This window comes from Penaeus chinensis, chromosome 2 (assembly GCF_019202785.1).
Source record: "Penaeus chinensis breed Huanghai No. 1 chromosome 2, ASM1920278v2, whole genome shotgun sequence".
In the NCBI taxonomy this organism is placed as follows: domain Eukaryota; kingdom Metazoa; phylum Arthropoda; class Malacostraca; order Decapoda; family Penaeidae; genus Penaeus; species Penaeus chinensis.
This window is the reverse complement of record NC_061820.1, coordinates 26,753,365-26,778,364: the sequence shown is the minus strand read 5'-3', so window position 1 is coordinate 26,778,364 and position 25,000 is coordinate 26,753,365. Positions and strand designations below refer to the sequence as shown.

Sequence of the window (25,000 nt, the reverse complement as noted above, 5' to 3'; positions counted from 1 at the left end):
TTTTATCAACGTTTTTATCATTAACATTTTCACCGATGTATTTGTTTTGTGGATATCACCGTCGTATGACTTATCATCACTATTCCATTGTTATTGCCAGTGCAACTCTTATCGTCAAGTTAGTTATATAATTGATACCCGTATTTTCTAAATTATTTCCTCTCGTCCGATAATGCTCTTCACTTATTTGGTTTGGTTTGGCGTTCGTTTGCGAGCATGGATGTTCAGCATTCCACTTGGTTCGCTGTTCTAGAATGGTTTGGTTTGTTTGTATTATTTCCCTTATTATTACTATTGTTGTTGTTATAATCATAATGATAATAAATATTTTCATTATTATTACTATTACTATTGCCATTGTTATTATTAGTATTATAATCATCATTATTATTATTATTATAGTCATTACTGTTAGTGTTACTAATGTTATTATTAGTGGTAGTATTAGTAATATTAGCATAATCATTATATCATTGTCATTAATATGTAATGAATATTTTTATTAGTAGGGCAGAGATATTGCTGGCACACACGATCCTTTGTTCAGTTACATTGTTTTTCCACTTATAGAAGTTAGCGGTGTACATGTTCCACTGGAACGGTTGTTTTGAGGGCTTTTATTACGTGTTTCCGCATGGCCAGTCTCTAGGGCGTGTCTGGCGAATTTTTATAGCCAAACGCTCGTACAACAATATGGATAAATGGCTGTGAAATGCATTAGTGGAAGGAGTAAATATCGTATACACTTTTATTTATTCAGTTGTTTTTCCTCTTAATTTTCAACTGGATTACCGTAGTATATTATCTCGAGTGTTCCGATGCACAGCCGAGTTATGTAAATCTGACGTGTGGTTCCCGTAGAGTTATGTATGTATAACGTGTTTCGCGAGTTCATCGCCAGTTATATATGAAAGAACTGTTGGAATTGTCTTTTTTATTCATGTTGGATATTAAGCGATGTACATCAAATATGCATTTACACAAGGCATTGTATTTCCGTATTAGTGATGGATATGAGCCTTTGCATATTGAATTATGTGTAAGGCAGGAATTGGTAATTTGCGTTATGCATATCATTACGTTATGCATATCAAAATACATAGATATTGTATTTCATTAAAAGTGATGGATATTAAGTTTTGAATGCAAGATTACATACAAAGTAATCCTAAGCTGTTTTAACCACTTATCAGTATTGGTTAAACACTATTTTATGATTATTGCATCTAGAAACACAAATGTTTTGTTAGTTACAACTGGTGTTACAGTTTTCCAATAATGAAAATATGAACATAGGATTGTGTAATGGCTGACTGTGGTAGTTTAAATCAGGTTTGCTAGTGTTCATTGCTGTTTAGTGGTAAGGCAGATCAAAATATCTGTTTTTTTTTTTGTTTTTTTTTGTTTTTTTTCCAAGTATCCCAAGCTAGGAAACTTCCAACGTTAAATTCATAGCATTCTGTTAATTATTAAATGTGTGTGCCATGAGCAGTAGCTGGAATTTATTACAAAGTTATTTTTCATTAATTACTATCAAGCATTTGGTTTGATTAAGATATCTTTTATAGTCTTTATATACATATTTCCATTGTAAGTGCATAAACTGTTATGAAACATGAAATGTGTAAAAGTATTATTTTCAGTCAGACTTTTTTGGGGGGGAGGGTTGGGGGGGGGGGTAAAATAACAATGTTGGAGGAAGTGAATTTGTGAAGTTTTAATTATTGTTGGATTGGATGCGCAGAACAGGAAGTAATTCATTTTACTTCTACTACATGGTTGAAAGTTCTGTTTTTGGTTCACTTACTTTGGGTGTGTGGGTGAGTGTTTTTAAGCGAGTGGTACTAACTTTATTAAATATCTGCTACAGTTGATAGTGAGGAAAGGAATTTTGTGTCTTTTCTGTGTGTCTAGCTAGATAGACAGAAAGATCAACAACCTATTCATAGAAATGTGATTACTTGGATGCATTTATGCAATTGTCTTTTCCTTTGAATCTTGATGTTTGTCTGTTTTTTAATGATAATTTATGTCCTTTTCCCTTTTTTATAGGTAATTTTTTAAATATAGTATATGTATTTAGTGAATATGCATGGTTTTCATTGCCTGTCGTAATGAAAGTTTAGTAGAAATATTGTAAATATGTCATTTGTTGCAGTGGGAAGCAGTGCAGGTTTCTGTTTCTTTCTTTTTTTCCTTCATTCCTTCCTCTTTGTCTTCATCTTCATCTTCTTCTTCTTCTTCTTCTTCTGCTTCCGCTTCTTCTGCAGGACTGACGCAATTTTTTATTGATGTTATATTTCTGGATAAGCTTTGCTGCCCACCTGACCTTTTGGATAGGAGGAAGATTGATTGGGTTGTTTTTATGTTTTTTCTTTCATTCTACTTATTTGCATATTGTTATTTTTCTTTTGTTATGTTTTATGTGTCACTGGTTATGGATTAGATGAGAATTAGAATGTTATGATTATTGGTTTCTAAGATAATGACATCTTATCAATGAATAAAAAGTCACCATTCACATGACACAAAAAGTCACAGAGACAATTATCAAGTGGTGTCCCACTGACCATTTCTTTTCGAACAGAGAAAAGCTGAACTCCAAAGAGTGGGGGAGAAAGGAAAAGGTCACAAAGAGGTGGAAAGGTCAGAATAATAGGGGTGTGAAGGGGAGGTGCAAGAGAGGGATAGGTATTTCAGGGGGATAAAAAGGGGGTAGGTGTGTTGTGTACTCGTTTTTTTTTTTTTTTTTTTTGTACAAGTCTCTCAGAGCCTTCTGTTGCATCTTCCTTGTTGTTGATTTAGACTTTTAAAAAGTGTATCTACCTAAAAAAGATGCACGCAGTTGTATTGGAATCAAGTTTAGCTGTGAACTATGCAGTTACTCTTATTGATCTCATCTGATGGTGAATACTACATTATATTGAATGACTGTTGACATTCTGCTCTTGTTATTACTATTGTTATTATTTTGCTGCTATTATTGTTATTATTACGAAGATTATTATTATTATATTTTTTTTATTATTGTTGCGATGGTGATTATTATTATTATTATTATTATTATTATTATTATTATTATTATTACTGCTATCATTATTATTGTTATAGTTATTGTTATTTGTTATTGCTATTATTATTGTTATTATTGTTATTATTATATTTTTTTTATTGGATTTTTATTTTAAAAATTTCGTTACTTTTGTAATTATCATCGTCATCATGGTTATGATTATTGGTTTTGTAATCGTTATCAATATTATCATTATTATGGTTATCATTATCTTCGTTATGATTATAGTTACCATGATTAGTTTCAACAGGAACATTTATTATAATAAATGTTATTATTTGATTTTTATTTCCTTTTCATATATTGGGAGAAATCTCAGTAATCTTACCTAATTGGAAAGATTTTCTGTATTCGGAAAATAATACAGAAGGAGAAAACATACTCTGATTTGATACTTGTATTTTATACCATTGTGTCATGAGCAGAAGGTTTGTTTTTCATTTTCTTTTCTTTTCTTTTCTATCTCCTGCTACTGCTTCCATATTTTCTTAGCCATCTCTCTATTTATCTTTACTTCATCTGAAATTTGTATTATTATTATTTTTTTCTTTCTTTGTCTCCCTTTCCTCTTTATAAGAACAGTGCTGATTACTGTTGAAGAATGTGCCTTACTTTTATTGCCTTTAAGCGCAACTTTGCTTGCTCTCGGGGGAAATGTGATGGAGTTTTAAGCTTAGATATTGGAAATATTTACCAATAGCCATAGTGTGATTTTAAGCTTTGGCTACATTGAGCGTTTTTTGATACTTGTTATTGTTATTAGTAGTAGTAGTGGTATAAGTGTTCATTGTTTCTATTACTATTATTATTATTATTATTATTGTTATTATTGTTATTATTTTTATTATTATCATTATTATTATTATTATTACTATTATTGTTATTGTTTTTATTCATTATTGTTTGTTTTTCATCATCATCATCATCATTATTGTCACTTAACATTATCATTATTATTATATTAAACAGTTATCATTATTATTGTTATTATTATTATCATTATTGTTGTTTTTCTTATTCCTCTTGCTATTATTGTTATGATTATTATAATTATTATGATGATCATAAATGTTATTGTTCTTATCATAATTAAAAAAATTATTTTTGTTATCTTCATCATCATCATTATCATCATTGTTATTACTTCTTTTACCCTTATTATTACTGCCATAATATAAAATGCAAAAGGGATACACAGGGTAATTATGATACTGCATTACTGTTAGAAGTACTGCCCTTCTCACAAGACAAGCCTCAACTAACCTTTGTGTCATTCTTGCAGACCTGGAAGACTCTGCGGACTTGGCAGCACAGTTCCAGTCGTCTGTGAGCATTGGCGACCACGCCTTCTCACAAATGGAGGAGGACATTGACAAGCAGAGGCTTCTTGGGGGTCAACCGGCCTATGCCACGGCCGACCCCGAGACTGCCTCCATGACCTCTGACCTCCAGCACAAGCAGAGGTGAGGAGTGCGCTTTCATTGGGGTTTCTTTCTTTTCTTTTTTTTTTTCTTTTTTTTTTCTTTTTTTTTTTCTTTTTTTTTTTTTCTTTTTTTCTTTTTTTGGTATGGATGGATGTTTCATGATTTGCTATTAATTGTACATTAAAGAAGTAATGAAAACCAGTGTATTTCCTCTGTTTTTGTTGAGATGAGAGATTGAAAGTTGTCATGATATTACAGTGAGGAAATTAACACAGTTGACTGAGTCTTGTGATTGCAGTTTGCTTAATGCTTTCCAGGCTGTTCAAAGGTTCCTCGTAGTGGTAGATATTAGTAACATTATGGATGTATTTCTTGCTAGCTGTATGCCATTATAAACCTAGAACATACAAAATAGTAGCTTATTTTCTTTCCCAGTTAAGAACAGATCAAAGATAAACCTTTCATGATGATTTCAAGGAAGTTATTGCAAGTTTGACTCTATGAAAATACTCTTTCTCTACATGATGTGTCACACCACACCACTCTCATATTTGCCACATTGAAATAGATTTTATTACCGCAAGCAAACATGTATTCTGAAGGGAATTATTTTCGTAAGTAAAAGGCAACTCTCCCTAAATACTGAACTTACTGTTATTGACTTGTGGCTTATCTTTGGTTGAGGTGATTGCAAATGAACTTGATTAATGGTCAGTCGAAGCAAGAGGGTCTTCTAGTTTTTTCCTTTGGTTTTCCATTTTCTTTCTCTTTTTTTTTTCTCTCTTTTTGTACTTATGATAGAGCTTTCCACATTGTTTTTTTTTTTTTTTTTTTTTTTTTTTTTTTTTTTTTTTTTTTTTTTTTTTTTTTTTTTTTTTTTTTTTTGTGTCATTCGTGATCTGCTTTTGTGTGAAAAAGAATATACAGTTCTTTTATATGGTGGTCTCATTATAGTGCTATATATATAGATTTAAGAAAGAAATTAGTTAAGCATCTCATTGCCTGTTGATGTAATTTTAAGAATATCAAGACAGATATGAAAAGTTTTTTCTTCTTCTAAATATCAAAAATTGTATTGTATTGTACTGAAAGAAAATTATCAGGGAAAAAAACAATATAGCACATTTTATATGTATACACAAAGTAAATTTAACTCATGGATCCAGATGAGATGATCTTAATGTCATGAAAAAATTGGCCAAGTACTGGGTGACAGGAATATACCATCATGGAAACTTTTGGCTTTGGGCTCAAGCGCCAGATAGGACTCTTTGTGAGTGCCCATAGCTCTTGGGGGAAGATTGGACTCAGTGGGCATATAGGAATGTACTATCTGTGAGCTATGGCTGGAAGATTGCTGGCTCTAGAGAGGACAATTTCCATACTGAGGATCCTATTCCTGCCTTGACTGACAGCACAAGGTATGTTACAGAAAATTTAATAGGAAAATATAAAAATGACACAACTCAACATTTTGTATTCTTATTGTTATTGATCAGAGATGTAGACTACCTAGAAAGACAATATGGAATCTGCTCAGTAAAAACATCCCATTACCATATTGATACAGGATAACAAAAGAAGAAGAAGAAGAAAAAGAAAAAACAAAAAAACAAATATATAACATTGAGATACCCCACAAGAGTGTTTGGGTGGGTGGATACAAGCCACTCAAGAAAGCCTAATGCCTGGATTTTGGTCATGTGAAGAACATGGATTCAACAGGTTAATGATTTTCTGTGGAAGAAAAAGTGTATAAATCCATACGATTACTGTAGTCCAGTGAATGGAAGTAAAGGAGCAAAGACTTCACTAAAAGTTAGCACTAGGCAAAAAGGATCTGATTGGTTCCATGTGTGGGCTGCAAGGTACCCAGATCCAGTAGATTAAAGCACAATCTATTGAGGTTACATCACTGGGCCCAATTTGGTGTGACACTACTTGATCCTGCTGGAGAGATTGGTTCAGAGTACCAGGAATAACATAAAAAATTTCTGCATCATAGTACATGTGATATGTAACCCAGTGATTCTGACTTCCCTGCTGGCTCTTTAAATGGGAAAAGTTGTCCCCCCTTGTATGTGGGGGTCAGATGGCCACACTCATGTGGTGACAAGGCTCTGTGCCTCCCCTTTGCAGTGTTATTTTCTCTTTTTCTGCAAAAGTGTTTTTGGCTTTTTTCCATTTTTCAATATCCATATTTGTTATTTGATTTGCTTTATCCAGATGCTAATAGTTGGTAATAGTTTTCCTTGTACAGACTTCATATCAGCCCTCTAGGTAGTCTATAACTCAGTACAAGAATAATAAAAATAAATAACTTTTTGTTATTTATATTAAAAAAAAGTAATATTCAATTTTCTGTAGTGCAACCAGCACTGCTGGTTATGGCAGCTAAAAGTAGGATGCATGGAAATGGTGTCCTACAAAGAGCTGGCGCCCTTTCAGTCACGGTTCATGGACTCTCATTTGTAGATGGAAATGATTTCTAAATGCCAGATAGCCTAATCACCCTCCACATTCACGGTGAATCTTTGCCATCACCCTGGCTTCCAGCTGAAATGCTCAAGACGACAAGTTCCCATCACCCGGCCAACAGCCTAAATTTTCTATGTCGGTATTTTATGTCACCTCCCTCAAGCCAAATTTTTTCATGACATTATGGTCACATCATCTGGAACAAAGGGTTAAAGTCACCCTTCATCACTTTTGCACTTGAGGTAAAAGCAAAGCATTTAGTCAAGGGTGTTAATCATCATCCAGTAAAAAATAATACCATTAACCCAAAAACAATGGTTAAAATTTGGGTGGAGCCAGGTAATGATGGTGTAAATTAGTGCAAAACGCTCAGACTTGGCAACTATGTGGCTCATCTCAGTAACTGTCATCACCCATCACCAGTTTGTTAAATTATTGTTAACAAACTCGGTTCCTTACCAGAATGGCTGTGAGATTTGTAATTAGGTGTTGTTATAAAAACAGGAAGTATTCCAAACCATATAGGCATACTCTCTCTCTCTCTCTCTCTCTCTCTCTCTCTCTCTCTCTCTCTCTCTGTGTGTATCTGTCTGTCTGTCTGTCTGTCGGGGGGGGGGGGGGGGGGGGTCAGGGTGTGTGTGTGTGTGTGTGTGTGTGTGTGTGTGTGTGTGTGTGTGTGTGTGTGTGTGTGTGTGTGTGTGTACGTGTGTGTGTGTGTACGTGTGTGTGTGTGTGTGTACGTGTGTGTGCGTGTGCGTGTGCGTGTGTGTGTGTGTGGTGTGTGTGGTGTGTGTGTGTGTGTGTGTGTGTGTGTGTGTGTGTGTGTGTGTGTGTGTCTGTGTGTATCTGTGTGTATCTGTGTGTATGTCTATCTACCTATATATACATATGTATATACGTATATATAAGTATATATACATGCACATTTGTATGTATGTATATGGGTATGAATTTATATATATATATATATATATATATATATATATATTTACATATAAGTATGTATATATATACATACTTATATGTATACTTATATACGCATAATCATATCACATCATATCACACACACACACACACACACACACACACACACACACACACACACACACACACACACACACACACACACACACACACACACACACACACACACACACACACACACACAAAAAACATATGTATGTACTTATAAATATAAATATAGACATTCAAGTCTTATAAAAGTAGGAAATACATATTAGGGGGTCTCTAATTTATATAATGGCACTATGATGAGATATGGCAATGAAAGACTTGATTAACTGTATAATATGTGATCGTTATTTGTCCAATTATTGTTATATTTAATTTTATGGTACTACTTCACCTCAAAGTTCATGTACATGTGAGTTAAGCAAAAAAAATTATATTTTGCTCAAATTTATCCTTGAAGGAATTAATGTCCATTTGTTGTTTGAAAGCAATTCACTAATCTTCATATTTATATATTTATCTGTTAATCAGTTCATGGTAGAATTAGGAAATTTTCTTATCCAAATTTTTTATAGTAACCATTAGTAATTAATCTTTACTCTGAATGCTGTTTCTGTTTTGTTTTGTAATCACTGTATCTTTTGATTAGATGCATGGATTAGTTTTCATACAGTATCAGTGATTCTGTTGCACACTGACACTAACTTGGCACGGAATCTGGTTATTGATATTATTATTATTATTGTTTATTATTTATATATTAATTTTTTGTTTGCTTATTTAACATTGTTAACCCAATGCCGCAGGGTGGTTTCCCGATGCGAAAGCCTTCTCTCCTGGGCTGTATTCACAGTGGCCCGGGCCCCACTGTTGGGGGATCGTGTCAGCACCATAGTGTGCTTGGCATGACCCCCAGAAAATGGGACCGGTGCACCATGGCACGTATGCACATACCACTCGGAATATAGTCCAAGCATGCCATGGCATGTATGTCCATGCCACCTGGCGGCAAAGGGTTAAGAAATCTTGACTGCCAACTGTAGTCACATTCATGTTAAAAAATTGAGAAACTACACAGATATGTTGTAGGAGCCAGTGACTAGTTTTTGTAGAAAGCCTGTAGGGAATGAAACTAAGAGAGGTGAAACATGGGGCATAGGGAAAAGGGTAGATCGAAGCCAGAGCAAAGATCACAAGAGGCAGGGTTTCCATGCCAAGTTAGCTTAAAAGTAGCACAAAATTATTTGAAAGTCATAGCAACTTCCTACTCAAGCTTATGTTTTGATATTTGGACTATTCCTCCTCAACAGGTATGAGAGGCTCCTCCGCCGTGCCAAGACTGAGGATCTGAGTGAGGTCTCTGGAATTGGGTGCCTCTACCAGTGTGGGGTTGACAAGTTTGGCCGTCCCGTCATCATCTTCATCGGCAAGTGGTTCAAATTCAATGAGATCAATCTGGAAAAGGTATGTGTGGGGAGTATGTGTATATATGTATATATATATATATATATATATATATATATATATATATATATATATATATATATATATATATATATATTTTTTTTTTTTTTTTTTTTTTTTTTTTTTTTTTTTTTTTTTTTTTTTTTTTTTTTTGTCTCATTATTATCACTGTAGTTTTAGTTTATATCTGTTTTCCTCTTTACATGTTTCCTTTTTTCAGTTGCCTATTTTTATTTTCCATTTATTATTGCCTATTCAAGACTTTTGAATTTTCTCATCCTTTAGAGATTAATTGCTTAATCCCTGAAGTTGTGGCTAATCACAGATTGTATTCGCAGTCTTATTTACCACATTTGTAGTAGTCCAGTCAAAAACTGGAGGGATATTTTCTCACATCGTTTTTTTATTATGAATGAGATGTACTTAGTGTCTCTCTCTCACTCTCTCTCTCTCTCTCTCTCTCTCTCTCTCTCTCTCTCTCTCTCTCTCTCTCTCTCTCTCTCCTCTCCTCCCTCCCTCCCTCCCTCCCTCCCTCCCTCCCTCCCTCCCTCCCTCCCTCCCTCCCTCCCTCCCTCTCTCCCTCTCTCCCTCTCTCCCTCTCTCCCTCTCTCCTCTCTCTCTCTCTCTCTCTCTCTCTCTCTCTCTCTCTCTCTCTCTCTCTCTCTCTCTCTCTCTCTCTCTCTCTCTCTCCCTCCCTCCCTCTCTCCCTCTCTCCCTCCCTCCCTCCCTCCCTCCCTCCCTCCCTCCCTCCCTCCCTCCATCGATCCATCCCTCCCTCCCCTTCTCTCTCTCTCTCTCTCTCTCTCTCTCTCTCTCTCTCTCTCTCTCTCTCTCTCTCTCTCTCTCTCTCTCTCTCTCTCTCTCTCTTTCTCTCTCCCTCCCTCCCTCTCTCCCTCCCTCTCTCCCTCCCTCCCTCCCTCCCTCCCTCCCTCCCTCCCTCCCTCCCTCCCTCCATCGATCCATCCCTCCCTCCCTTCTCTCTCTCTCTCTCCCCTTCTCTCCTTCTCTCCTCCTCTCCTTCTCTCCTCCTCTCCTTCTCTCCTCCTCTCCTCCTCTCCTCCTTTCCTCCTTTCCTTCTCTCCTGATTTGATATCCATTTTCTATTTTTCCTCAGGCCATCCTTTACCTGATCTATCTACTAGACCCCTTGGTGCGTGGCGACTATGTGATCGTCTACTTCCATACTATCACCACCACAGAGAACCATCCCTCGCTTGCTTGGATCAGGGAGGTCTATGAGGTCCTCGAGTATAAGTAAGTGCCAGAATGATTTTTGAGGGGAAGTTTGTACTCTATTTTACTCATAGGAAAGTAATGGGAGGTAGAGGGTAAAAGCATGTGAAAATGTGGGAATTCTAAGAATCTGAGCAGATGTCTATTATATTTTTATTTGTTGGCATTTTTTGTGTGCTTTAGTGTGTTTAGGCGGGTGACCTTGTCTTGTCTTGCCTTGCCTTGCCAGTCTCATCTTGTTTCATTGTCATTGTCAGTACATGTCAAGTGAGGGGTGATGTCTACAGCTGAGTGGTGGTGAGCTGTACTCTGATTCATCTTGCATATTATCTAAGGAAAGAAAACTGGCAACTCACCCCAGACTCTGAAGTACTCCAATTTGTATTCTCCTCTTTTTAATTCATTCAAATCAGCTGGTACTTAGTGTACATATGCCTGTAATTATATACAGTTTTTTATTGCTTTACACTGATATATTATTAAAAAGGACATAGGAAATTGGAGTACTCTATAGTTTACAGAGGGTTGCTAGATTTCCCTTTCCTGAGATTGAATTGAGTTAAGGCAGTTGTGTTTCAGTACTGAAAGACCTGTGAGGAACCATAAGTGACTGCTTATTTTGTTTATGCCTGTATCTGACAAGGCTTGTTTGAAATGTTTATACATATGCCCTGTGTAAGTGGTGGTGTTTGCAGGTGGGGTTCGGTATTGAGGATGCTTGTGTATCTCTTTGAGACTGTGTAGAGGGGTCTTGGTGATGAATGCGTAAGCATATACTGATAATGGTGTTCTGCAATGTGTATTCCAATGATTATGCTGAAAATTTCTTCTCCTTCTCCTCCCAGATACAAGAAGAACCTCAAGGCCTTCTACATTGTTCACCCAACCCTCTGGACCAAAATTATGACTTGGTGGTTCACTACTTTCATGGCTCCACAGATCAAGCATAAGGTGAGGTGGTTTTGCTGTGCTGTGGTATAATGCGCTGTACTGTCACAGTGTGTTATAATGTACTATTATTGTATAGTGGTTTATAGTGTTACAGTGTATTATAATTCCTCAGGTCAAGCACAAGGTGAGTTTTTTTTTTTTACTAGTGTGTTAGTGTATGATGTTGTGATGTAGTGTTATAGTGTGTTATGGCTTCTCAGATCAAGCATTGAGGTTAACTCTTACTTAGTCTGATTGCAGCTTTATATCATATTCTGTACTGTGACAGTTATGAATTACTATGAATTTTTATGATTTTCTTGTGGCTTTTTGGCATGTTACATAATCTAACATCAATCACTCTTTGTGTATCCACGTGTAGCCAGGACTTAATCTCTTCTGGTTTCCCTCAGGTTCACTCTGTTCCTGGCGTTGAATACCTGTATGACATCATCGATCAGGACCAGCTGGAGATCCCCGCATACATCACAGAGCATGATATGACAGTGAGTGGAATCTTGTGTCTATGTGCATTTTACCTTTTTTAATGGATAAGTGCATTTTTGTACCTTGAAAGAAAATATTATAAATTGGTTGATAAGAAACACTTTTTGGTGAAAGAGGTTAAGAAGTAACATTAGGTGATCAATAAAAATATTGTTGAGAAAAAATTTCATTCTTTGATTATTCTAAACAAAATATATAATTTAGATCATAATATTTTGTTAAGTTTTGAGGGTTATCTTGCATATATATAGATTTTCATTGTAATGTAAAGTATTTCCCTTTTTTTCATATTATTTCTTCTGTTCACAGGTCAATGGAATTCGCTACTACAAGCCAGGCTCGGCATCCTCTTGAAAAGCTTTGAACTCCTTTGGAAATCCAGAGATGGAATGAGGAAAGATGCTTCTTGTTTTTTATTTTTTATTCTTTTCTTCTTTTTCTGTTAATGAATCTGTAGTGTGTGACATGCAATAATGATGATAATTATAAAATGAATGAAAAATCAGGAATAAAAAAGAACAAAATATGCCGAGAAGGAAGAGAAGTGGAGCAAGGATTTTTCAGCGCAGTATTGATGTACGATAGTTGGCATTTTGATCACATTTTCTCATTCTTCCACTGTGGAGAAATATTTTACGTTGTTTTTACAAAGAGCTTTGTGCAGTGATGTAACATATCTTAGCACTACACTTTAGATTGTGGCCTTGTTTTAAGAGAAAAGTAATTGATAGTAATAATAATAATAATCATAACAATATATCATACTGTATATGTAAAAATAAGTCATGCCTGATTACTCCTTGATCAAGGTAGATATTACATGCACTATTCATGTCCTTTCAAGATAGTAGAGTAGAAATCAAAATATATGGAAGATATAGAAAGCAAAGCGTAAATGTAGAGAAAAGAAATCCATCTTTTTCTCTCTCTCTCGGGTTGGGGGAGCATGTGTTTTGTATATACCATTAACCTATTTTTACTGGCAATATACCCATTGCTCAATAACTTACCAAGGAGTCTCCTTACCTCCACCCCTTACCCTTTAACCCCTTCTCCCCCTTTCTCTCTAAGCTTCCCTGACATGAGCAGTAATATCTTTTTTCTGTGGTGTACATAAAGACTAAACAATCAAGGTGTTTGTCAGTGAATTGAGGATGCAATCAACATATCTCTCTTGTATATGTACGTATGTGCGTTTGATGGAGCCATGTTTGGTGTTCCAAATTTTTTTTCTTTTCTCTTTCTTTTCCAATTGTCATGGCATTGATTAAAACCTTGTTAGAGATGGAGTGGTTTATGTTTGTTTTCCTTCATCTTTTTTTCTTTCTTTCTTTTTTTAGTTTTATTGTTTGCTTATGCTTCTGTCTGTTCTTGCTGTTTCTCAAGTTTTTACATATTTTTCTTTAAGTACACCGTTTTTGATGACTTTACAAGAGACAGTGGCTTTTGAAAGAATCTTCTCATTGTTGAACACTTATGTGCTTTGCAGATTAAATGTTACAAGGCTTTCCAGAATGTCTGTGTTGGCATGTACTTGCATATGTGCATTTTGAGAGAGGGAATGAAGGAGGACAAGGGAGAGTGAAAGTGAAGAAGAAAGAAGGGAGTGAGTGAGTGAAAGAGTCATTGGTGAGTTGAAGAGGAAGAGAGAGAAAGAAGAAGGAGAGAAAGTGAGAGCGTGTCTTGAATGAGTAAATACAACCATTTGGATCTGGACAAAGAATGAAAGAATTTGCATGTAACCTTGTACCCTTTAAATTGTAGAGCATATCTAAGTATCTTCTCTGTAAAGTTCAGCGACACAATACACTGAAAGTCACTGTGAAAAACATGAGATTTTTGTAAATTAAGGAGATTAACAATCAAAGAAATAAGACAATAATAGATTTTTTTCTTGTCTTTATTTACAAAGAAATTCACCCAAGTCATGTTATTTGCTTCCAAGAAAAGTTGCATTTATTTATTATTATTTTTTTTTTTTTTCACTTATACATATATTTTGTCGAAGCCTTATTTACAGATGTTCTGTACTCTCTTATTTTTTTGTTTTCTTCATTCCCATTTTTAGCATGAATTATTAATATAAGAAGAGATCAAGTAATATGATATATAGTAAAGTGTGATCAAGTTTAAGGGGAGCACTGGAGTAGAACATACATATCATTGAATTAATAATAAGAAAGAGAAGGAAAACATTAATTGAATACAAACAAATATTCCCAATCATGGTTTATCCAGTTCTCACTGTTGATGCCAAAAATCCTAAAAGCATCTTATGTGATCCCTCCTATACAGAATTTTGAAGTTTATTATATGTAATTAACTTCATTCAGTATGAATATCTAGTTAGAAGAAAGGGTAAGATTTTTTTTTTTTTTTTTTAAATGCTGTAAGTTCCAGAAGTAATATTTTGAGGCTAGGAAATCAGAGCCATAAATCAATCATTACTTGGACAACTGTTTTGACATTTGTGTGCCTTTCTCTGCTGCTTTTGGTTGTTTAATCAGTCAGAGAACCTGTATGACATCCAGCCTGTACAGAATACCATTTTGATGAGGTCTTTATGGTTAGTAAGTGTAGGTATCAGGAGGCACCACCTTCATTGCAGACAGGTATTATATTAGGATTATATTTATTACTGTCTGGAGCCTTGAGTTCCTTTTAGGTGTCTCATTTACCAGACCTTCTCATGTGGAATCTTGGATAAATACAAGTTCATGGAAATGAGCTTCTCAGATGTTGGATGTGTATCCTCATGCGATGATATCAGTTGGTGAAGTATAGCATAAATTGCTTTCTTCAGTCTCATGGTCATTGCTCACATTATGGCCTTTCCATATTACTGACAACTGGCTAGGGATGTCTTTGAAAATGTGTGTAAAACCAAGAATGCTATGTATACCTAGTCTTCTTACCAGTCTTGGTGGTGACAGATTCACTGGCTATCCTCCTCTCCATGTGATTATATTCTTTGGTAACAAGATGTTCTTTATAAGAGCCTTGTTCTTCATTTAATCTACAGAGAGCTTTGTATACATTCAAGTCCTTGTCATCAACAAAGAGTGACCAGAGTAGCACCACACACTGTCTCCATGTGAGCTGTAATTTGATGTGACCTCTGTAGTAATAGTGTGTAGGTATTAATAACAAAACAAATACCAAAGGAAAGTTTTAACATTTGCAAAAGTTCCTACTTAAAAGTTCTCTGCTAAAAAGTCCTTTGTGGGACAGTGTGTCCTGCTCCAGTTGTGAGGCAAAAATAATCTTTCATGACATTTTAACATGATAAGAGCCTTTGTGGAAATTGCTGGCTTTGAAACTATGCCACATTCATGGAGAAGCATCTTTTAAGAGTAGATTGTGATTTTGGCAAGAAGGATATGTTCTGGTATCTGAGATACAGCTGTGGGTTTTTGGTATGGGAAGGCAGGGTAGTGAGGAAGACAAGTAAGGCCAGTGCAGAACAGCTAGCAGTGGCAGACATGTTCAACCCATGGAGGGTGGCTTTTCCTTCTTCAGGCTTTTTTGCTCTTGTCTCCCTGACTTACTTTTTATGCTCCTGTCTTTTTCTTAGGCTTTTGGGGTTTTCATAGCATGCTGAAATAAAGTATTAATGAAGTTTGAAGAACACTCACTGAATGACAGAATGTAGTTCAACCCAGTCCCCTTGTTAAATGCTGATCTCCACCTAGGCCTTGGGACTTGTATACTTGTGCAGCATTAGCTTCTAAATATCACTGAAAAACTGCCATAACTGCTTATTTTGTAAGTTTTGCAGGAAAACCATAGCCTTAGAAAGCTGAAGGATACCTAAACAAAGGTTTTTTTTTCTGAATGTCAATATTTTCCAGTAATGCACTAACCTCTCCAATGCTCCCCTTAAGGAAGCAGTGGTCAGTGCCTATGAATTCACACATGAAGAAATGGTAAGGTGATGACATTAGATCAGAAAATTACACCCGACTTGACTGCATAAGAGACATTGTCAACTATTTTACTGTTAACACTTGAAATAATATAATGTATATAATGTCTTTTTGTTCTCTAAAAGAGGAAGCCATAGAAGAAATATAAGGGAAAATTATCTGTTGACCATGCTTAAATATTGTTAATGATATTGTATATACTTATCTAAGATGTTATACATTGCACATTATGAATTGAGCAGTATGTTTAAGCAGTGTACTATACTTTGTGGCATGTCAGCTCAGTTTCAGGTCAAAATAAAACTCCTGTCAGGATGTGCTTCCAAAGTTGGGTTGGAGTTCAGAGATAGCACAGTTTTCTTCTTTTTTCAGACCAGTTGTTGTTAATGTTGAAGAGTGTTCTGAACTATCTTGTTTCTCATTGGCAAAGAATGGAAACTAGTAGTAATAATAATTGATAAGAAAGAGAAATAAATAGTAACAGACAAGTAAAAAAGAAAGTGTGATGACTCTGAACTTTCTCCCTAAGGAGTAAAAAAAGGAAAAAGAAAGAAGACTTAAGTGAGACTTCTGATCACTCGATATCCTTGTCATCACTTACTTCAGGATACATGTGTATTGCAAATCAAATACAAGCACCCAGGCTGAGGTTTGGTGTGCACTGTGGCATTAACCAGTGAGTAGTGTGTTATTAAAGTAGATATGCACAGGTCTCTTTGGAAAGCTTGTGAGAACTATAGCTGGGAAACTATTTTCACTTTGAACAGAAACAAGGCATTATTTATTTTTATTTATTTTATGATTATTATCTTTTTGTTTGAAGATTTTTTTATTCGTCAGAATCTAAATATATGCATTTAAATATTAAATTGATTTAGATTTATGGAAATGTCCATAAATGTGTTTTCTTCGGTGGGAAAGAAATTTGTATCAGATTGTAACTGCACAGTGAAGCAAAGACAAGGTGTTATGGATCAAACTTTTTGTGTACAGAGACTCAGTTCCTCAGCAGCAGCCCTAGTAATAATACTTAACCATATCTGTACAGCTGCTTTGGTAAAGAGATGGGAGAAGCCTCTTAGTTATTACACAAAAAAAAAGAGAAAAAAATGTATACTGGCTATAATCTTGTGTGCGTAAAGTGCTTGCTCCAACTGTTGATTCCATTTGACGAGAGCAATGAAATTATTCTTAGGAACCCCAAGCAGGTAGTCCACTTTTATTTTGTGATAATAGTGCCATCAGATTTCTTGCTTAAAGAGTAGTTGTAGTTTGTATGAAAATTTTGATAAATGCATAAGTTTATATTGCTATAGTTTGGTTTATATATGTTGTAGTGGAGATGTTTTGCTAGTTTTTTTGTTACATTTGATAACATAGTTATAGATTTTATACTTGTTGAATATTCATACTTTCCTTGTATATTATGTTAGAACTTAAAAATATATTGTTGATACCCAAAATAGGTCATTAGAAATGGGATTACAATTTCAAAAAAAAAAGATATAAAATAATGGTTTTGATTCCAAGCAGATGAAATTGATATAAAGTGCTTTGTTTTACATTATATTTTATGACCAAGTTATTGGTTCTGGATGCTATGCACATGCTTTGATAAGAAGGAAATGGGCAAATACCATATAGTTTTTTTTTACAACGAGATTTTCTTTCTTTCTCTTTTTTTCTCATTTTCTTTTTCTTTTTTTGGTGTTTGTTATAATCAGTAACAAAAGTTAATGATGTTGCAGTTTGGGAAGTAAGTGCTGTCTGTCCCGATGTTTTTTCCAGACTAAACAAACAATAAGGGAATCATATTGCCTTGCGAGTTGACAGTTGCTTGGAACTTATGCCAGCACCTTAAGGGATGTAGCTTTGTGGTTTCCCAACCCCTGAAAATGCACACACATCCCTTAGTGTGAGGAATGAGTTTTTTAGAGATATAAACAAAACGTATTTTTGTAGTTGCCGCAGATTGTTGGAACTTTTGTCTTAATAGCCTTGATGTTGTGTATAATCAGTAAACAGTAGTAGGCCATATATCTTGGAGTGACTGGACAAAATAGACAAAGAGAGAAAAAGAGATATACCCTAGGCAGCTATAGGTACTTCCAAGTAGCAGTAGTGTCCAGCAGGCTTAATGATGATGACAACAACAGTGCCACAGGGAATCTGGGTTGTCATTTTATGAAACTTATTCTGTTATGCGTGTGACACACTCTGATCACAGATTTACTGTGATTACATAGAGAAAGAGTTGCTGAGTCATTTGACCTCTTTTGATCTTGCAATTTTTTGGTACCAGTGATTTTTATACTGGGTAACCTTTAGCAAGTTTTAAATCAAGAACAGTATAATTAAGACTACTGTTGCTACAAAGGCATAAATTTCATATCTGTTATAAACAATAAGGGACATATTGATTAAATAAGAAAAAAAATAATTTAACAAGGTAAAAGCTTGAAAATCTTTTTTAATAGCCCACTAATATGCGCTCTCTCCTGAAGGACAAAAACTGTATGGATTCATAAGTAGTAATTACTATAGGCCAAAGATTACTTAATGTCTTGAAATAATTTTATAGATATATTTTGTTGAGTAGACATCACAATATATATATATATATATATATATATTTTGTTGAGTAGACATCACAATATATATATATATATATATATATATATATATATATGCGAACACCAGTCATATGCATTGACTGTCACAGTGCTCTTATCTTCAATATTTAAAATAGGTTATCTTAATTTGATTCTTTTGTATCTGTTAGGCATGTGGAAAGAAAACTCCTTTGTTTTCCCTTTAATAATCATTTATAATGAAAAAGCTTTTTTTTTTTTTTATATAGTCTTTATTCAATTTTATTTTGTTTTTTGTCTGATGCGTAAACTGAATATTTATTGATGTCAAACAAGACTAATAATTATTAAAGTTATATTTGGAGGAATATTTTCTTTTTTTTCTTTATTACTTTCCTTTTTGTGGCCTATAAACATTATTATTAGATCATTTAATGACAATATGATGGAACTTTCCTTCCCTTAGAGATGTCAAACTTATTTTGAACTTGATCTTATCATCAGAGGTCCAAGACTAAGCTCTTACAGAAGTAGTAACAAAGTTTTCAAAGACTATTCCATGTTCATGGAGGAAAGTGGAGTTCATCATTGAGAGGAGACTGAGTCCAGCAGGAGAAATTTGTTCAAGCACACTGTAGCTTCTATAACATTCTCCCAAAAGCAGGGGCATTTACCTTGCATGTCTCAGACTATTACTCAAAAGCTCTCTTATAAAAAAAAAAAAAAAGTAACCTAGTATGGCTAGAGAGTAGTACAAGGTAAATAGTAGATAATTAAAACAATAATAAGATAAAACTTATCTGCAGCATCAACTAAGAATAGATAGAATGCCACTTGGTCTCTCCCTCCCTCCCACGTGTGTCTTTGGCCCGTGATCTTGCACTATGCGATAAGAACCCTTAATACTGCTACAGCTCAGATAATGAGTATGGTGTTGCAGTTCCCCTTATATTTTGTCATCAAAAGTAGCTTTTATCTATTTTATTTTGAGGTTTTGTTTATGATTTGGCAAACTTAATTTTAATTTATTTATATAGTTGCAGTTCTTTCTTGTTAATAGTATGGTTGTAAGATCTACAGATATAATAATTACAAGTTTTTGTTTAGCCTCAGACTGTTACTTTATATTCTTTATTTATCATTAAACTTTTTATTACTACTATTTAGTACAATTAATTTTTGATGATGCTTTACATGTTCCAGGTGTACAGTATATAGGTTATTAGAGTTGCTGTTAACATGTTAATGATACTGTATAATAAAAAATATTAAAAATGAATAAACTGTTCACAACAAAAATTGCAAGGTTTGAATACCATCCTCCTTTTTTAACCTGTTTATACTGGGAGTGCTTGCATGGTTTGATTAATTTTTACACTGATGGCTAGCACAAGGACTTTGTCACCATGGAGTCAATTATTTGGCTTTCTTGACCTTGCCAATTACCTAATGTCTTTAATATATATTTTTTTTTTTTTTTTTTTTTTACTATTATTACTGCTAATAGTGAATGAGGTAAACTGTTGAGACCAAGTAGACCCAACATTTGACTTGTTAAAGATGAGTTTCTGGAGCAAATGAATGAATGGAACAAAATCATAGTGGACAGTGCAAGCACCCATTCCCAATGAGTTAATTACTAAATTCTAAAATAGTGTGAGCAATTACATAAAAAGCATTACATCTGTAATGATTGTTGTCACCTGTAAACAGAAATATATATAAAGTGCACAAGAAAAGTAATGGTGCATGGACATTATAATCAAACAAAATGCAAAAAAAATGGCAAAATTATTTCCATATAACAGGATCAAAAGCAGCATTCATTCATCAGTACTCTGTGGGAAAACAGCAACTATTAGGGAAATAACTATACCAAGTCAGCAAAATGGACACTAAAAAATTAAAGAAAATAAAGTATGAATTGAGAATATTGGAAAATAAACAAAATTTTACCTTACATTATTTTGATTTAATTGAAATCCCACTGAAATGGAATAGGTAAAAATCCTTTTATTTCCAAAGCCTTGTCCATTACCAATGTTCCTCTGCCAAAAAGATGTGGATATGATATTTCCATCACAATTAATCTGTAAACATGAAGCAGAAGTAATGATGGCATTTGTAATTAAAAGAAATACACAAGTAATATATCTGAAAAAGAGGCATACACATATGGAATGATTATAATTTGTTTGATCTTTGTATTTAACCCCCTCACAATGAGAGCTGTTGGCGCCAGACTAAGATATGTATCAGAGTACACATGGAATCAGCTGCTTGATGGATAAAACGGAAGTTTAGGAAATGTAAAGTTACCTTGCTTTCTATGCTCTTGGGATGTGTCATAAACAAATACTTAGGTAATAAGGCCAAAAACTGGCTTTAAGCCTACTTTTGAGGGGCTACTTCTTCTCAGCCAGGGCCTAATAAGCCCAAAACCCTTCAGCAGGCACAACTTAGAGCAGGCTCAACTACACATAGTGTGAAGACATCATCCCAGTGTTCGGGTGACATGATAGGACATCATCCTGGCATGATTATGTTAATCATCAGAAATTGCCTATGCAAAAAAAAAAAAATATATATATATATATAAAAATTGAGGATATTAACTTGAGTAGTAATTTCTTCATAAAAACAGTTAGAAACATGCTTATAAATGCATGACCTGTCAACACATATTTCCTTGATTGTCATGCACAGATGCCTCTTAATAAAAGTACATGGTGGACAATGGCAAATGATGCATAGCCTTGGCCTGCAGATTCTAAGAGCTGCTACCTTCCTGTGTGCTAGGAATAGTATGAGTGATGATTACTCACACCACTAGAGGACTTCAAACTTCCAAACAGTAGAGCATCCCTTCAGCACATTAGCCCATTAACCCCTCTTTGGGTGAAGTAATAATAATTATTATTATTATTAATTATGTATAGTCAAAAAATAAACTTTGCCAAGTCTGGTAACAAAAAATGATACTGCATTTATGAACTACATTTTTCTAGTAAACACAAACGAAAATGACAATTGAAACAAGAAGATAATGTGGGCTTAAATTAAATAACAATAATCTTAATAACAATAATGAGTAACCAGTGTTGCAGCCTCAAAGAATCATAATAAAAGAATAAATTACAATTCTAATAAGCAAATAACTTGTCCTTATGTACTCTGTTGGGTATATATGAATACTATCTGGGGGTTTCAGTTCTGTACAAAGACAAAACCTAAATATATCTGTAACAAAATTGAAAGCTGCTGCTTACTGGGTAATTAAATAAATAAACAATTTTCATTTTTTTTTTTTTTTAATTCAGATAAATAAGAAAAGCACTTATAATTTAATACAAGTTAAATAAACCTGAATATTCCTTTATTAATTTATTCAATTATTAGAAAAAGTAACCAAGCTCTATAAAAATAAGTCCAATACCCTTTCTTTTTAATTTTTCATAGTAGTTGTTTACAAAATATAATGTACAAGCACCAACAACAGGAGACGTACTTTGTAATTCACAGTTTTGATATCTTTGTGGTACATCTATAATGCACAGTCCCTTATTTTTTAGGATTCCTTCAGACACACAGCTGTAAAATGGACAGTTATCTTTTGCTCCATGAAACCCACCCTCATGATTATTTGGCTAAAATAAGGCATAAGCAAATGATAATCATTAATAAATAGACAAATAGATAAATAGACAGATATTGTTCACTTATTTCTTTGGAGATCATTGTAAAGAATTTATAAAAGTTTGGAAGGCTGAACCTACAAGCAAGTAAAGGAATTTTGTCTGAATTCATATAATGTCATCCATGTCAAGAACAGGAATGACTGCTGTATCCAGTGGAGCAACACTTCTAGCAGCTGGAACAAGTGTCGAAGGTGCATCGTATGAAGAAGCTGTCCTGGGTTGAATGGTTGCATCTGTATCATCAGGTTTAACAGGTAGATCAGCTGCATCAGGTGGAATGACTGTAGAAGCTGCAAGAAGTGGAGCAGGTGGAGCAGGTGGAGCAGGTGGAGCAGGTGGAGCAGTTGGAGTAAGTGGAGGAGGTGGGGTGGAAGTTACAGATGGTGAATCTTGGGCTACTGTGCAATTGCTTTCAGGTAATGCTTCTGAAATATTCTTGTACAAGCAATACTGACCATCTGTTGGGGTGAAAAGTACTATGTAAGAAAGAATTGAAGAAGAATGGCTGAGTGAAAGGAAAGAAAATACAGAAAGAGAGAGAGAGAGAGAGAGAGAGAGAGAGAGAGAGAGAGAGAGAGAGAGAGAGAGAGAGAGAGAGAGAGAGAGAGAGAGAGAGAGAGAGAGAGAGAGTATAAGACTACTTTTCAAGTGATCATTTTTCATTATCATCATTTCTAAACAATCATACCATATCAGTTATAAAATAACCAACAAATTACATCACATTAATATACAACTACCATTATTAAGTGCTCACGTTAATATAACTTAATAACTATCACATCACAATTATCACATTATAACCAGCATGCATTATTAGGGAACCATCATCCACATTATAATTATTATCCCTAAATAATCACAAAGCATTGACCCTCCACACCATACAAACAGATAATCCAATTCACACCCTATCATTGTCAACACATAACCAGTCTTCCACCATCGGCCGTTGCCCTCCGACCAACCCCCTCGTCTACCCACCTGGCCGCCATCCAACAAACTCTCCCCGTCTTGCATTTTCTTCCTTCAGCCATTCCTCCAAGGGCTGGAAGTATTCACGCATGGCTGAGACGTCCATCCCCTTCTCTCCTGTGAGGATTCTTAGTGCTTCCTGCCAGGGCTTTGAAGAACCTAGCTTAAGCATTTCTCTGAGGGTTAACAAATGTTGATGGTGATTATCATGGACAATTTAAAGATAATAATAAAGATAATGAAAATAGTAACAATAATGATGATGAAGATAATGATAGGTGTCATAAGATAATAAAAATAATGACAAAGTAGTGATCACATTACACAATTTTTTTTTTTTTAAATCACAGCATGCAGTTCTTGAAAACTGTATGAATAACACCAAAAAGGTTATGATGCGGACATCAAGGCATTATAACAATGATATAGTATGATTAAGATATTGTCATTATGTGTGGGAAAATTAAAAATAAAATCTTTTAGTTTCTTACCTAAAAACTAAATTTAACTCAAAACATCATGGAACTTCAGTAATTTTACTTAGCTTTGGTGTTTCATTTCAGACTATTTAACCCATTCAAGACTGGTAAAATTTCCTGCACAGTATGGTGAGGCTAGGGTGTAAAAGCTTGCACTACTCCATGCCACAGTTACTATCCAGGTTACAGTTGAACCTTCAAGCTATCATACTCTCCAACAGGAAATGGACTCACAATATGATTAGGAGTTACCCAACATTTGAGATTCTTTGAGGTAATAGGACATCACCCATCATGAACAGGTTTATCAGTCTCACCTAAGAGCACTTCCAGCTTCACTTGATTGGTGAATATCACATTTATGAAGTGGCTTTAAGGGATTATCAGGGTCATACTCTTTGGCTTTTATACACAGAGCCTTGTGGAACTGAAACTGAACAATGGTGCTCAAAAAGTATCTGGAAAGGACAAGGGATTTTTGTTACAGAGAACCGTGGGAGAAGACAAAGACTTGATATAGAGTTTTGTGGATATCATAATTGAGTGGGTAGCTTTGAGAAAATGGTACTTATTGTTGAGATGATGACAGATAAGACTAATACCCAATACTAAAAAGTCAATACTGCTAGTGTTAAAACATGTGTCTTCATTATTACAAAGCCTGAAAACAAAATGAATAAGTAAACACTAATATGCAATTCATTTATAACAGTAAAACTACTAACATGATGCATCATTCAATCTTTCAAAAATATTACAAATATTACACATAAGAAACCTGATAACCTGATGTATGGAGAGTTCACCGCCACATGAAATTTCGCTGCAGGGTCAAAGTCGTCTTCCGTACGTGTGGAGGGAGGCTTCATTCCCTGAATCTCATACCTTTGTGGAAAATGACATTAGGTAAGGAAAGCATGAAATGGAAAAAAAGTGAAAAGCTAATATATCCGAGAAATAAATTTTAAAAAGCCCATACAAATTAGTTTTTAAAAAAAGAGAAAGAAAAGAAAAACCATGACTATTCATAAAAAAAAGACTAGAGGAAGACTAAACTTTCCTCACTATTTATGAAACCTTAATGAAAGTTATCAGAACTATCCTTTAATAAAAACAAGAGAACATCATTTTTTTCTTATAACAATAAAAAAAGCACAAACAGCATCTGCGCACCTGAGATCCCACCAAGCGCAGTTCCAGTCCCTCTGAGAATAAGTGCCGTCAAGAACCCTCCAGCGCCACAAGTCCAC

The 25,000-nt window shown here is 34.6% G+C and overlaps 2 protein-coding genes across 2 annotated transcripts in view; one reads left to right on the top strand and one right to left on the bottom strand.

Annotated features, from left to right (window-relative positions):
* The window catches only part of LOC125030562 (protein GDAP2 homolog), a 55,429-nt gene extending 35,532 nt beyond the window's left edge, over window positions 1-19,897 (top strand). Inside the window, exons 2-7 of the mRNA XM_047620679.1 lie at window positions 4,356-4,536; window positions 9,258-9,411; window positions 10,526-10,665; window positions 11,490-11,595; window positions 11,988-12,080; window positions 12,391-19,897. Of these exons, the coding sequence (XP_047476635.1) occupies window positions 4,356-4,536; window positions 9,258-9,411; window positions 10,526-10,665; window positions 11,490-11,595; window positions 11,988-12,080; window positions 12,391-12,435 (719 nt within the window). The 3' untranslated portion in view covers window positions 12,436-19,897. The remainder of the gene's footprint in view (window positions 1-4,355; window positions 4,537-9,257; window positions 9,412-10,525; window positions 10,666-11,489; window positions 11,596-11,987; window positions 12,081-12,390) is intronic.
* A 2,003-nt stretch (window positions 19,898-21,900) lies between these two features.
* Window positions 21,901-25,000, bottom strand: part of LOC125035831 (angiotensin-converting enzyme-like) — a 25,430-nt gene continuing 22,330 nt past the window's right edge. The window contains 5 exon segments of the mRNA XM_047628088.1: window positions 21,901-22,754; window positions 23,281-23,447; window positions 24,068-24,208; window positions 24,537-24,635; window positions 24,924-25,000. The exon segment at window positions 24,924-25,000 is cut by the window's right edge and continues 173 nt beyond it. Of these exon segments, the coding sequence (XP_047484044.1) occupies window positions 22,402-22,754; window positions 23,281-23,447; window positions 24,068-24,208; window positions 24,537-24,635; window positions 24,924-25,000 (837 nt within the window). The 3' untranslated portion in view covers window positions 21,901-22,401.